A 15,696-nucleotide genomic window follows, 5' to 3' on the forward strand; every position below is an offset into this window, starting at 1 on the left:
ATGCAGGTTCTGGCTGTTCTCACACAGCTTCCTTGGGGTCCTGGCTTCCCAGCAGGCTCAGTAACCTGCTGTGGAAATACCAGCCTGTCCCTTCCTCTGGTGGAGCAAAGCACAGTGGAGGCCAGGGTTCTTCTTGGCAAACTCCAGACACGACCGCTCGAGGCTTTGCCACTGCAGAGTAAATGACTACGAACAGGTGTTTCCTCTCAACCCCACAAACTCTTCAGAGATGGCTGGGCTGGGGTGGAGGGAACCTCTCCCAGAGGCTCGGTTTACCAGGTGTGGAGAGAACACTGTTTCCTCACCCTCCCGGCCCAGGTCATGTTTGTGAAGCACCTTGAGCACCGTGGACAGGAAGAGTCCTCCAGAGGTCATTCCTCTGCCGCAGGCACCCTGGGTGCCTCCCGACTGGCAAACTGGTCAGAAAGGGAGATCAGTGTCCTCTGGGTCATTCAGTCTTCCTGCTTCCCTTGCAAAGAATTCCCGTCCCTACATAACCCCTTTCCAGCCAGCTTAGGACCTGAGCAGGGTTACAAGTCCATCCCACTGTGGAGGGGCGAGCACATCCTTGGGCTCCAGGTGGCCACAGGCTCTTCATTCAGTGGGTGTGCCTGCAGTCTGTGCCCTAGGCTTCAATGCCAATAGTCTGTGGGGCCCAGTGCCAGCACCATGGCAGAGGCTGGAACCTGGGCAGCCTCTTGCCGACGGCAGGCTGGACTCTCCCCGACAGATATAGAGTGAGCCCTCCTGTAGGTGGGAAGAAAACATGGCTGCCGTTCTACATGGTCTCCTGGAATCGCTGCCTGAGAAGGAAAATGGGGGTAGATTTGCTTCTCCCTACCTGCTACCCATGTCATACCAGAACTCAGGGAACTAATTCTGGGTCTTGCAGTCTCCCTGTTCATTGTTAGCCTCCTCCTCCCATGGTCTCCCGGGTCACCCAGCTCATCCAGCTCAGAGGAACTCTAGGTGGGGAGGCTCTCCTTAGAGGCTGGGAGAGGTGGCTGGGTGCTTCCACCACACTAGCCATCTGGTCTCTGGAGCGACCCCCCAAGGGCGCCGCAAGTTGGAAGCTGCTCTCTGCCTGTTTGGAATCTTTGCTTGGGTTCCAGAAGGACAATGGTGTCATTTTCATAAGCTTTGGCGCATTGCTGCACACTCCCTGCTCCTTCTAGGGGGCTCCCTCTCCTTCCTCCTCCTTGTACCTCACTTCTTGGTTATTAGCAGGGCCTGGGAGGGCATCCTGCCAAGAGACGGCCAAAAGGCAGAGCAGGCAGCCGTGGCAGTGGCCGTGCCAGCAAAAGGACGGGCGATTAAAACAAAATGATTCATCTTGGGAATGAGTGCAATTCGCTTTCCACTTACAGGAACTGGGGCTGGGCTCCAAACAGCCTCTGTGGACTCTGAGGGGAGATGGGAGTCTAGGCCACTGGCTGTTAAGTAATGAACTCCACGGAGTGCTCCCTGATGACTCTGTGGAGGGGGGATCTGGCTGGGAGCGTGGGTGGGTGAGCCAGAGAATGGGCAGGGGAGGCCAGAGGCTGTACAGCTCAGTCAGGACACAGGGGAGAGTGGGGGCAGTGCTTCTGCAGGTGCCCTGGAGGATCCAGAGCAGTCCTGGGCACCATCATTGTTGGAGACCTCCAAAAACAGTCAGGCTGGGGCCACCTCACCCTTTGCTTTGTCACCAGTGCCTCAGGAATCCACAGGCTATTTAAAGAGCATTTGCTGAGTGTGCCAGGCATTAAAGAGCTGGAGATTAATAAGGCGTGGATCTTGTCCTCAAGGCATTTATAGTCCAGGGGCGGGCAGTCAGCAGGTCAACAGAGGAGTGCAAAGGATAAAAGCACTGTGATGGAGACAAATAGAGGACATCATGGGACCCAAAGTGTGGCGATGCCAATCCTATCTGGTGGGGGTGGGGGAAGTGAGGAAAGGCACCTAGGTGACTCGAGCTGTATCCTGAAGATGACTAAGTGTTCTTCATGTAGATTGGGGCGGGGGTGGGGTGGGGCAGCATGATGGAGTGAGGAATTAATTTAGCTAGAGAGATGAGCCTGAGGAAAGGACATGTGAAAAAGCCTGTTTAAAAAATGCGGACTTCCATGGTGGTGCAGTGGTTAAGAATCCGCCTGCCAATGCAGGGGACATGGGTTTGAGCCCTGGTCCGGGAAGATCCCACATGCTGTGGAGCAGCTAAGCCCGTGCGCCACAACTCCTGAGCCTGCGCTCTAGAGCCCGCGAGCCACAACTCTTGAGCCCACGTGCCACAACTACTGAAGCCCACGTGCCTAGAGCTCCTGCTCTGCAACAAGAGAAGCCACCGCGATGAGAAGCCCGCGCAGTGCAACGAAAAGTAGCCCCCACTCGAGGCAACTAGAGAAAGCCTGTGCGCAGCAACAAAGACCCAACGCAACCAAAAATAAATTAAAAAAAAAAAAAGAATAGTTAAAAAAAAAAATGCTGGAATTTGAATGGCCTGACCCAGCTGCCGTTGGGGAGGGGATGCAAGTGGAGATGGACCTAGGGTTCAAGAGGGCCTGGGAACACCATGCTGTGGAGCCTGCCCTGATCCCAGCCACTGAAAAGTTTAAATCAGGGATGTAATGAGGTCAAGTTTGCATTTTTAGGCAACTTTCAGCCACCTTGGGTTTTTTAAATCATGTCTCATCCAAGCCCACTATATTCTAAAAAAGAATCTGAAACATGTATGTCAAACTGTTAGCATTTATTTAAAAAGGGCAGTGGGTATGTGAGTATATGTTATTTTATTCTCTGTATTTTGAGTTTTCAAATTTCAAAATTAATAATGAATTTTTGTGCATCCATATGATAGAATACTGTGCAGTATTGAAGAATGAAAGTGAAATACGTATTCTGTCACGACAAAATGCTTGTAATATGTTTTTTTTTAAAGAATTTTTTTAAATTAATTAATTTATTTTTGGCTGTGTTGGGTCTTCATTGCTGTGCATGGGCTTTTCTCTAGTTGCAGAGATCGGGGGTTACTCTTCGTTGCGGTGCGCGGGCTTCTCATTGTGGTGGCTTCTCTTGTTGAGGAGCACGAGCTCAAGGTGCGTGGGCTTCAGTAGTTGTGGCTTGTGGGCTCTAAGGTGCAGGCTTAGTAGTTGTGGCGCAGGGGCTTAGTTGCTCCGCGGCATGTGGGATCTTCCCGGACCAGGGCTCGAACCTGTGTCCCCTGCATTGGCAGGAGGATTCTTAACCACTGCGCCACCAGGGAAGTCCCTACTTGTGATATGTTTTTAAGTTGCTAAACAGGATGTATATAGTATGATTCTATTTTTGTAACAATAATAACAACAAGTAAATAAATAAAATGGATCTGGAAGGAAACTATTGAACTATTAACAATGGTGAAGTTACGTTTGAGGGGTGGAATTTGGATACAGACAGAGAGAAGGCAGAATTTTCTTTTTCTATTTTATGCCTTTTAGAGTTATTTGATCTTTAAAATGAACCTGTATTATTTCAAACGAAAGCCTCCTTTTTTAATTGCTAACTCTTTATTTTGATGCAATTTCAAATCCAGAGACAAGTTGCAAGAATAGTAAAGGCATTCAACTATACTTCAATTTAAAAAAAAAAGAATAGTAGAGGAACTCATGCTTTTTACCCAGGCTCATCACTGGCTTCCATCTTGCCCCACACAACACACATTTGTGAAAAGATTACCTCCATTTTGCAAACTCCAGTGGCCACTTTACAGTCTTTCCCTTCTAGACCTCTCTCCTGCTTCTGACCCTGCTGTCCTCATAGCTTCCTGAAAGGCCTGCTGTCCCTCGGCCTAAATCTCCTCTGCTCCTCCTCCTACTTCTCCAACTCTCCTTTTGTGTTCTCCTTCTCAGGGCCCTCCTTTCCAGCACCCGTTAAACATTGGGGTTTCTCAGAGTTCCAGCCTGGGCCCACGACTTGGCTGTGTGTATTTTCTCTTTGGGAGAGCTCATCCACTTTCATTTACTAAAACTACTGTCTCTACGCTGATGAAGCCCACATCATATCTGCAGCCACCAGCTCTCCCTTTAGTTTCAGATGCCCATATTCAAATGCCTGGGAGACACATATGCCCTCAGATGGTCTACAAACATTCTGAACTCAACAGTCTCAAACGCATCATCATCTCCTCTCCCTCCTGCTAACTGTTCTCTTCTGTGTGTCCTTCATCTCAGGTAATAGCACCATCATCTTTCACTTTGACAACTGTAATCAACTCCTAATTGGTCTCCCAGACTACAGTCTTCTGCCAGATAATCCCCCTCTGTCAAAGTGACAATCCTTAGATGCAAATCTTATTGTGTCTTGCCCTGTCAATGGCTCTCATCCCCTGCAGGTCCAAGAACCTTAGGCTGGCACATGTGGCTCCTCCCAGCCTCTCCAGCGTATCTCGCGCCCCTGCCCGCCCCATCCCCATCAGCCCATGCCTCCATGTGTCTGATGAAGTTGTTTTCCTGGCAGGGACCACCTCTCACCTTTCTTTCCTTGGTTAACCCATCCTTCAACACTGAGCTCAATGGGCATCTCCTATAGGTTAGGAGGAGTGTCCCTTTAATGTGTAATTGCATTCTTTTTCTTTCTTGTATCTATCCATCTACCAAACAATTTTAAAAATCTTGGTTTTTGTGTTTGTCTCCCTCACTGCTCTGTAAACCCTGGAAGGTAAGGGGTTTGCGTACCTTTATATACAATTATATACCTTTATATCCTTAGTGCCTTAGCACAGTGCCTGGCACATGGTAGACACTAATAAATGTTTGCTCAACTGAGGTGGGCATTCGCTCTGGCCTTCTCCACATCTCTCCCCCCTCCTCCTGGCTGCAGTACTCTTGACCACATGTCTCCTCTTTCTCTGTCCCAGCCCTTGACTCCAGCCCCTGCTCCACCGTCCGCCTCTGTCCCTATCCTCGGGCTTTGCTCCTACGTGCTCCTTCTCCTGCTGCTTTCCTCCCTCACGTTCTCTTCTGCTTCTTCCCTTCTATTTTCAGCAGCTCTTGCTACCCTCTCATATCTTTCCAGATGCTTCTCTCCCACTATTCTCCCCTGTGGGGGCCACTCAGGGCAGTTCCAGCCCACTCCTGGCCCAGGGGTCTGGTGTAGGACTTTATATAATTACTTCACAATGGGGCTTAATGATTGTGAAGCATTTTCATCTCAACCCACACAATTCCAGATTTACAGCAACCAAGACTTTATGCTTACAATTGAACTCACACCCCACTAGGCCCCTAACTGGAGTGTCTTACGGAAAATGTATCTTCACAGCCCTTTAGGGAAGAGGGTAACTTGCTAACAGGCTTTTCTCTCTAATACCTGTAAGCGTAAGAACCTAACTTTGCTCTTTAGTTCTCCTTGGCACCCCATCTCTGTAAGGATCCCATTCATCACATGCATCCAGGCATTTACCGTGTTATAAGCTGATCTGCTACCATGTGAGGGGTCTCGGGGGTACACATTCATTCCGTCATTCACTTGTAAACTTACTGAGCTCCCACTAATGCCACCCACTGGATACAGACAAGGGGTCATGGATGAGTATGCCCTGCTCAAAGATCCAAAGGAACTCATGGTCTGGAGTGGAAGACAAATATGCAAAAATTTTTAATAAAATAAGAAGGGTGTGGTGGAGGTACCAGGTGCTATGGGAACATGGAAGGAGCACCTGAGCATGCCTGGGATGGAGGAAGGTTTTAGAGAAATGACATTTGAGGAATGAACGGGAATTGATGAGGCAGACAAGGAGACAGTGAAGCGGACATTTGTCATGTGTTTGATTGCCCAGTGTCTGAGCGCCCTTCTTATTTCAGAGGGATTCCCTATCGCATGAGTCTCGGTGCAGGCAGGATTCCACCTTCTACTCCACATGGTGGGTAGGGGCGGGGGGAGCATGGTGGTGCAGATTTTTTCTCTCCCTGCTTCCCCCACAGCATGGGTGTGGGCAGAGTAAGGGTAGAGGGAGGGTGAGCCCTGGAACCTGAGCTCAGCCAATCTGATGCCCCCACAGGGTCTTTGGGACTTTGACAGGAAGGGCAGGAACAATTGGGAATCATCACAGCAAAGATATCTAGCCTGGGGGGTGTCAGTTGAGGGTGGATGGGAAGGGGGCAGAACTAGCAGCAGTGTCTAATCAGATGCCCTTGTCACTGACCTGAGTGTTCTCTGCCATCTAGCCTCCCTTTGTTCCTGCTTGTGGTGGGAGCTGCCGCTCCAGCCTGCCCATCAACTCTTGAGCCACCAGAATTTCTCTTTCCAGAATACTCCTTATCTGCTTAATTTTTGATAGTTGGTTTCTGTCGTTTGCAGCCAAGTTTCCTGTCTGGTCTAGGCTGGCAAGAGTCTTGAGGAAGCTAAGAAGAGCAGAGTGCAGTGTCTGGGGAAAGGTGGGCAGGGTGATATAGCTGGAGGACAGGAGAATGTAGAGAAAAAGGGTTTACAAGACTGGGAGGAGGGGCAGAGGCTCATGATGAAGGGTCTTGTCAACCAGGCTAAGACATTTGCCTTTTTCCTCATAGGAGATGAGCAGCCATCGAAGAGTTTAAGTGAGGAGGGTCATGGTGAGACTTGGACTTTAGGAAGATCACAGGAGATCAGTACAGGTATCGATTGGAGCAGGGCCACTGCTGCCCCTGGGGGAGATTTAGCAAAAAGGTGCCTCTTCCAGGCAGCCTCTATCCTGTGGGTTGTATTGCTTGGCTAGCAGAATGTGACTGGATTTCAACTCCAGTTCGCTCGCTCTGTTGTGCAGAGCACAGGTGGTACAACAGTTCTCAATAGCCTGGAATTTAGGACACAACACTATCCCTGACCGTACAGTATCACCTCTACTTTGCTTTCTTCTGACACAAAGCTCCTTCTATTCTCACCAGAGAGACTGCCTCTCTGTCCCTGATTTCTGAGGAAACGAAGCTAATTTTTTAAAAAAAATTTCTTTTGGAGTATAGTTGATTTACAATGTTGTGTTACTTTCTGCTGTACAGCAAAATGAATCAGTTATACATAAACATATATCCACTCTTTTTTAGATTCTTTTCCCATATAGATCATTACAGAGTACTGAGTAGAGTTCCTTGTGCTATATAATAGGTCCTTATTAGTTATCTATTTTATGTATAGTAGTGTGTATATGTCAATCCCAATTTCCCAATTTATCACTCCCCCGCCCCCGCTAACCACAAGATTGTTTTCTACATCTGTGACTCTATTTCTATTTTGTAAATAAGTTCATTTGTACCATTTTTTTAGATTGCACATATAAGCAATAACATGGTATTTGTCTTTCTCTTTCTCTGTCTGACTTACTTCACTCAGTATGACAACCTCTAAGTCCATCCATGTTGCTGCAAATGCCATTATTTTGTTCTTTTTTATGGCTGAGTAATATTCCATTGTACATATGTTCCCTGGTCGTCTAGATGCTTAGGATTCAGTGCTTTCACTGCTGTGGCCCAGGTTCAGTTTCTGGTTGGGGAACAGAGATCCCACAAGACATGTGGCATGGCCAAAATAAAAAAATTAAAAAACAAACAACCAAAACCCCCCCCAAAACTAAGCCACTTTCTTCGCTGGTTCTCAAGACACAACCCTTCATTTCAAGTAGAAATTGGCTTTATAGTCAGGGCCTCTACCCCACGTGGTTGTGGTTCTCTAATTCCTACACCCAGAAATCTTCCACTGGGTTTTTCCTTAGGCATCTTCTCTTCAGTCTATTCAAGTCCTCCAGGAAAAACAGTGGCCAGGTCACTTGGCTGATCAGTGGGAAGGTCAGCTGCACTGGTGAATGCCAGTGTATGGAAGGAAGGGTTGGCCCCCTGCCCTCAGCCATCATGCACTGAGAGGGCCTGTTTCATGCAAAGACTCTGAACCATGGACTCTGGACTCTTCCTGCCACCAGAATCTCAGAGGTCATTTGGCCTAAGCTGCCACTCATAGTAGTCTTGTCAGTGGGCACCCAGCCTCTGCTTCCATACCTCCTGTGATGAAAAACTCAGTACTCATTGTAGCAGCTTGTGTCTTGGCTGGACAGCTCAAATCACTGGAAAGGCCCTTGTTTGATGGTGACCTTGGTCTGAGTTCTGGGATTTAGGAGCTGTAGAAAGATGCTAAACATGGTCCACTTTACAACCAGTTGCCTTTCACCATGCTTTTTTAGCCCATCTCCCCACCTCATGGTATCTCAGTTCACTTTTGGAACATCTGGAGAGGCTGAGGTCCGTGTCCCCTGTCACAGAGGGTGATGTATTTGGGTGACCTTCTCAAGGTCAGACTCCACTCTGACTCCCACTGTGGAGCTTCTGGGTCATTACTGCACATTCCTTTCTCTGCTTGGTGCCTCTTCCTGTTCCTAAGGACTCATCCCCTCAGGTAGTCTGACTTGTTAGCTCTCTCTGGACTGACCAGCCTGAGGTGGCAGGGTGCTACTCGAGTGGGTGGGCTGCCTGGGGCACCCAGACCTCGCCAACTCCGCAGGGCTCAGAGGAGAGGAGGATGGAGGTAATTGGGGCATGCAGCTCCACCGGGAGGCTGGCAGGGCAGATTTTTTTCCTGTTTGGTTTTCATTCTCTCTCCTCCTATTAGGTTCGGCTGGGCGATTGAAACTGCTGGTGTGTGTGTGGGCAGCACAAGCCTGTGTGTTTGTGTGCTTGCACGTGTGCGTGTGCGTGCGTGCGCGCGTGCGTGTGCACAGCTGTGTGGGAGGACATCCGTGCGGGAGGCTTCAAGAGGGAGCGGCCTCTCCTTGCCGACCAACTCAGGCTCTGACAGCGCTCCCACTGAATTGGCCTTAGAAAGTTTCCTGGGTTTGACAGGAACAGAACAGAAGCTGCAGATAGGCTGTGCAGTTTCCTTGACAACCCCAAAACATGGATGGGAGAGGGAATGGTGGGAACCAGAGAGAAGGGAGTGATTTGGCTCCACCACCAGCTTCAGCCCCTGTCTTTCCCCCTCACAATAGCTTAGGATAAAATGTTGACCTGGGGCTTCCCTGGTGGCGCAGTGGTTGAGAGTCTGCCTGCTAATGCAGGGGACACGGGTTGGAGCCCTGGTCTGGGAAGATCCCACATGCCACGGAGCAACTAGGCCCGTGAGCCACAACTACTGAGCCTGCGCGTCTGGAGCCTGTGCTCTGCAACAAGAGAGGCCACGATAGTGAGAGGCCCGCACACTGCGATGAAGAGTGGCCCCCGCTTGCCGCAACTAGAGAAAGCCCTAGCACAGAAACGAAGACCCAACATAGCAATCAATCAATCAATCAATCAATAAATCTTAAAAAAAAAAAAAATGTTGACCTGGTCCCAACGTTCTCCTGGGAAACGGGGAGGGAGGACAGACAGCAGTGAGGGAACAGAGGTGCCCCTCAGATAAGGGAAGAGCCGGGCTCCAGAATCAATTTCTGGAGGAATCTGGCACCCTCGGTTCTCCTTTCTTACAAAGGTGACTTCTCTCCCTCTACCATTCACGTCCCTCACTTTCTTATCCTGGCAGCTTTGAGGACCCCTCCCCTTCCAAACTAACCCAAGAAAGACCAGAACCCTGGACTCTCTCTACCTGAGAGGAGCGGGAGGGGCAGCGAGGGGCGGGTGTCTCTTCTGATCCCACCTGCTGAACTCTGGGACCGCTCCACTCCTAGAAAGCAGGAGGCGGAAAACTGAGACTGTTCACTAGGAACAAAAGTCATTTCTTAGTAGTTAGTAAAGCTGCCTCCTCTACTGCAAGGTCCCCTCCCAAGTGAATGTGCTCATAGCATCTCCCCAGAACCAACTCCCGGGAAGACCTGTGCCTGGCAATTCTTGACAGCCCTCTGGTCTTTCCCAGCATGGAGGCCTCTGGATCAAATTAGCCCTGTCCTTGATCCCTGGCCCCTTGTCTTGGGCACTAGAGTTCCTTTACTTGAGAATTATGGAGGCTCTGTAGGCATTTTTGCATAAAATTTTAAAACCAAGCAACCCTGATGCTGCACTAGTCCTGCAATTAAACCTTAGTGCTGGTTGCCCAGCCCGGCCTCGGTGCAGAGCAGACACCAGGCTTTGGGCTCCTTTGGGCACTCAGAGAAGCCCTGCCTTGTTGAGGTGTCAAATGTATTTAGCGAGCAGGTAGAAGGCAGGAGGAGACACTCACAGTCTCCCCTGATGGGTTGGTCTGGGGCTTGAATGGAGGAAGGGGTGCTGGGCAGGGAGTGACAAGGCCAGGGTTCCAGTCTGGCCCAGGCTCCAACCAGCTGACTGGTTGGAGGAAGACAGCCACACTTCTGGTGGCCACAGTCCCGAGCCAAACATTGCAACACAGTCTGACACACATGTGGGGGTGGGCAGGTCAATGAAGCAGAAGATTTGCAATGAAACAGACGGTTGCTATGACCGTGATCCCTTTCTGAGTCTGGCCTTTCTGTCTCTCTCCATACCTGCTGGGCCCATAACTCCCAGGATGTGTTTGTCAAGATCTGCCTGGCTTTCTGCCTTCATGGAGTCCAGGGTTCCAGGGCATGTTCCCTCTGCCTCCTCCCTATCTGCTGCCCCTTCCTCTCAGCTCCCTCACCCTCAGCAAGGCGTCATGGCCCAGGCCCCCCATCTCCCGCCCCAGCCCAAGCCCAGGCAAAGAGAAGCCAGTGCCCACCTTCTCCTCCTGGCTCCCAGGAGAGCAGCAGAGCTGGAAGCCCACCCAGGAGAACAGAGAAGACTGAGTCTTGAGAGTTGCCAACCCCCATGGCTCTAGGAGGGCAAGACAGCTTTGAGACTGTGATAATTTTAGGACACTCCAGTAGGTGGCTGAGAACTGCTTCCGAGGAGGGCAGTGTCTAACAGGAATGAGCACAGTATGGGGAGGGAGGGAGAATGACTCAGGAGATCAGGCTCCTTCCTAAGTAGTAGTGTAACCACGTGGGTTGCCAGTAGAGAGGCCTCAGTGTTGGGCCCTTTGTCCACTCTGGAATGTTCTTCCCAAACATCATATATGCACATACACCCCATTAAAAGGGAAGAATCTTTCTCAGGTACCTTTATGGGAGGAACTGTGGACAATGGATAAAAGAGTGTCTTCTTTTGGGGGTTCTCTGAGGTCCCTACTTTGAGTGCTGGGATCTTGGTTTCCACCGGCTTTGACCTCCCTTAACCTTATACCTATGGGTCCGCTGCTTCCCCCAGGCCAAAGAGACCCCTGTGACTGGCAGCCCCGGCTGAGACTGAGACGAGAGCTGCTGGAGGTCAGGCAGGTGAGAGATCCATGATGGACAGTCACTATTTGGCCTCACCTCCCATCCTGAGCCTCTGAGAAATCTGTATGGGGGAGGACTGAGCAAACTGAAGCCAGAAGCTGTGAGCAGATGTGGTGGTACAGAGAGGAGGTGGCAATCCTCAGGCTTGGCCTGAAGCCCACACTGAGTGGTGCAGAGGGCAGTTCAAGGTGGGGTTCATATGTGCCTGGAGTGGCTATGAGGGAGCAGGAATTGGGGGGACTATGTAATAGAATCTCTAACTTCTGAAGATGCTCTACTGAGAGATGCTGCAGACACTAAAGTGTAGGCCATTAAACTAGGTGATACTCCAGGGTACTTTGGGGCCCTTGGGGCACCTCTGGAACCCTTCTGCCCAATTCCCTTGTATTAGTTTCCTGGGGCTGATGAAACAATTTACCACAAACGTGGAGTTTAAAATAACAGAAATTTATTCTTTCACAGTTCTGGAGGACAAAAGTCAGAAATCAAGCTGTCCGCAGGGTTGGTTCCTTCTGGAGGCTCTGAGGGAGCCTCCATTCCATGCCTCTCTCCTGGCTTCTGGTTGTTGCTGGCAATCTTGGGCTTGTAGATGCATCACTCTAATCTCTGCCTCCATCTTCACATGGTGTTCTCTGTAAGTCTTCTCCTCATTTTATAAGGATATCTGATGTAGAGCCTACCCTGAACCCAGGATGGCTTCATCTTGAGATTCTTAACTAATTATACCTGCAAAGATCTTATTTCCAAATAAAGTCACAGTCTGAGGTTTCCGAGTGGTCATGAATGTTGGGGAGACACTCCTCAACCCAAAACATCCCCTAATTGCACCCTTACACCACAGCTCAGGAGGAGCTGAGAAGACCTCCAAAGGTTTGTTCACCACCTGCTTGTTGGGGTGTCGCAGGTCAAGGTGGTCAGAGGACACTGGGACCTGAAACTGAGACCCACCTTCCCCGCCTCCTTGTTACCCTGAGCCTCCCAGAAAGTTGCAAAGAAAAAGCTATTGAACCCCACCCCATGCATCTTGGGCAGGAATGTTCCTCCTCCATCCAAAAGAAAGACAAATGTCCAGAATGTTTCCTTGGAAAATAAAACTGTACCTTGAACTGCTTCTTGTTTGAACTGCTTCTTGTTAACTAGACAAGTGCCTTTCTCAAGCCTCCCTTAATCCACCTTGCAGCAGCTCAGCCATGTTTCCTCTTGGTCTGTCCATGAGGTTGGAGTAGAGCAACTTCCTCCTGATCTACCACTCTGCTAATGCTGAGGAAACATTTATCATCATGTCTCCCTGTCTCGGTGGCGGATATTTTCACCTGGAGAGGATACAGCAGAGGCATTCAGATGAAACAACCCACCTAAACGCACAGATTTTGAATTTTCTCTAGGAGCCATCTCGGCTGACTGTTATTTTTGCACCCCTCCCTTTGTCCCTCCCACCCCAGGATTGGTAACAAGCTGAACCATGACTGTCTACTTGCCTCAAAGCAATTAGCCACCCCCACCCAGCACCACTCCACACAATTTCTCTCTAGTGAAAGAGAAAGCCAGGAAGGCAAGTGTGAGGTAGCATGGCTGTCAGTCACCCTGATGCCCTAGAATCAGCAATCATTACTATGATAAATTTCTTTGGAGTTCCCATCACGAATAGTGCCTCAGAAGGGAGAAATCATATTTAGACACGAGGCCCTGCTGAGTTCATCTCCTTTCGGCATTTTAAGGAGAAAAAGGGCCAGCGCTGCAGTGTTAGGCTTTCTTCTACAGCACATGAGGGCGGCAAAGGGTCAGGGGAAGGGGATACTGTAGTCTGAGGATTGAGCAGCTCTCACTGCAGTCTTTTTAATCCTATAAACCCTAGAGCGTTTGGGAGTCTGGTGATAAGAGCAGATCCTGCTCAGGCAGAGCCCAGGGATGGGTGAAAACAGAAGAGACTGGAGCAGGGCCTGGGGAAAAGGAAGAGAGTGGGGCCAAGTGTTGCACCATAGATTAGTGTGTAGGCTGGGATGAGGACCCAGACCCCAGCTGCTGTGTGTCCCTTCCAGAACCATGAATTTCACCTACAGATAAACAAAGGATCTACCATTGTTTTGTGCTTTATACATTATCTGATTTAATCCTTACAACCCCACTGTGAGGTAAGTGTAGTTATGTATATTTTACTGATTGGAGAAATGAAGCTCAGAGAGGTTAAGTAATTTGCTCAAGGTCACACAGTAAGTGGCGGGAGTCTGGATTTGAACTCAGGTTTGTCTCACCTCAAGAGTCAGTAAGTACTCGCAAGCACCTTGCAGTCCAGCCTCTTTTTCTCCTTAAGGGCCAAGCTGAGGAACTCTGGAGCTGTGAGGTGGAAAGAGGGGAGACTGTACAGGTGGCGCACAGGAGCCACTGCAATAGGGCAGTGGGTAGGTTTGCTGATACAGAAGAGGAGGCGTCCAGTGACTGATCCTGGGTACCCATGGGAGAGAAGTCTGGCTAAGTCACTGGAATCAGAAACTGGCAGATACTAGAAATGTAGGTTTTGTCAAGGAAATATGAGGTGGTGATTGACTGGGTCAGGATCTATCTCCTTCATGGAACTCTCTGCCCAAGCTTCTCCTCAAGCAAGACTTCTTACTTCTCTTAAATGACTTTATTTTTACCCCTCGGAAGCACAGAGTTAATCACGTCCCTTAAGTCACTGGCCTGTTCTAAGCCTGTGTTTTATGCTATTTTATTATTTTCTACCCTCACTCCTGTTAACTCCTTTACCATAGACACTCACTTCAGTGTATTAAATACATATCTCTCCAGTCTGCCTTTCATATGCTGATAGAGATATATGTGTATTCTTGAAAAAAGATTCATGATATTATTGTGTGTGTGTGTCCTTAATTTGCATCATTGGTTTTGTGCTCTAAATCTCACTGTTTCTTCGTTCACTCAATGGTAATGACTTAAGATCTATGCATGTTGTCATGAGTACTTTTTACAGCATAATAGTCCATCACATGCAAATACCATGGTTACTATCCAGCTCCTAGGCACTAGCAACAGTGCTGCAATGAGAATCTCTACACATCTCTTTATCAGCCCGGGGCAGTGTTTTTCCCACAGTGGGAATGGGAACGCTAGGCCATAGGGCAAATAGATGCACCCCAGTCACCTCAACCTCTCCTTGCACGAACTCCCTGTAACTCACATTCATCATTATGTTCTGCTTTTTAATTGCTGGTTGTATCTTCACTTGTATATGTCTTGTCTCTCCTGCTAGATCATCTCTTGAGGTCAGAGACCATGTTTCACTCATTTTCGTATTCTTAACAGTTCCTAATATACATCTTATACATAATTGGTGCTTAATAAAACATTTTTTAATAGACTGAATGAATATCCCCTTTCCCACTGGGGTGTTACTTTCTTTTTTATTATTATTATTTTATTTAATTAATTTATTTATTTTGGGTGTGTTGGGTCTTCGTTGCTGCGCTCGGGCTTTTCTCTAGTTGCGGTGAGTGGGGGCTACTCTTCATTGCAGTGCGTGGGCTTCTCATTGTGGTGGCTTCTCTTGTTGCAGAGCACGGGCTTTAGGTGCGTGGGCTTCAGTAGTTGTGGCACGCGGACTCAGTAGTTGTGGCTTGCAGGCTCTAGAGTGCGGGCTCAGTAGTTGTGGCACATGGGCTTAGTTGCTCCGTGGCATGTGGGATCTTCCCAGCCCAGGGCTCGAACCCATGTCCCCTGCATTGGCAGGTGGATTCTTAACCACTGCGCCACCAGGGAAGCCTGGGATGTTACTTTCTTGAGAGCAAGATTGACTGTGTTTCATTCATCTCAACCAAGTTCAGAATCTGACCCTTTGTAAACTGTTTGTCTTAGATCTGATGCATGACATTTCAGACGTGGAAAAATAGCACTGTTAAGAAAGAATTGGGTTGGGAATTAGGAGACTTGAGTGCCATGTGACTAGTTTTATGACTGTGGACAGGGTACATTTTCTCCTCTGAGCCTCGGTTTCCCTACACATTGGGAGGGGTTTAGTGGCTTCTTTCTCCCAGCCTTGGATGAGGAAAATGATGAGCTGTGTTGATGATAAGTGTTACCTGTCCATCTCCCCTTCGAAATACTGCTGGAGGAGAAGGGGAGCGAGGGGAAGCCGGGGCCGGCACACACCTGTCCCCTTTGGCCCCTCCTCTGTCCCCCATCGCCCCATGCAGTTTTGATTTACCCATTTCTAGAATATTTGTCACTGAAGACATAGGGTCTCTGAGAGGGATTAGGGCTCCCTTGGGAAGATCTAGACTATGAATGAACAGAGAAAGAGAAGAGAACGGCTGAAGGAAGACTAAAGGCCTGCAGTAGTAGTTGGGGCAACAACCAGAATTCAAGGGAGGCATCACTCATGGCAACCAGACTGGAACACAGAAGAAATAGGGCAAAAGTGTAGCCCATAGTCACCTCTGAAATGTGGGCACCAGGGCTGATCCAGGGGATCCTTCCACGGTCCT

General features: G+C 49.1%; 1 protein-coding gene across 9 annotated transcripts in view; it reads left to right on the forward strand.

Annotated features, from left to right (window-relative positions):
* Positions 1-15,696, forward strand: part of LOC309646415 (uncharacterized protein) — a 66,666-nt gene that overhangs the window by 37,315 nt on the left and 13,655 nt on the right. For 3 of the 9 annotated variants that reach the window (XR_014255340.1, XR_014255343.1, XR_014255344.1), the window contains 2 exons: positions 6,525-6,608; positions 12,060-14,074. Coding sequence is in view for 1 of the 9 variants with exons in the window: in XM_082432772.1 (XP_082288898.1) it covers positions 6,525-6,608; positions 11,148-11,215; positions 12,060-12,074 (167 nt within the window). In the remaining 8 variants the exon portion in view is untranslated. The other 6 variants (XR_014255338.1, XR_014255341.1, XR_014255342.1 and 3 more) reach the window with 3 other exon arrangements.

Source organism: Balaenoptera physalus (assembly GCF_965194825.1).
Source record: "Balaenoptera physalus genome assembly, chromosome: 1".
Taxonomy (NCBI): domain Eukaryota; kingdom Metazoa; phylum Chordata; class Mammalia; order Artiodactyla; family Balaenopteridae; genus Balaenoptera; species Balaenoptera physalus.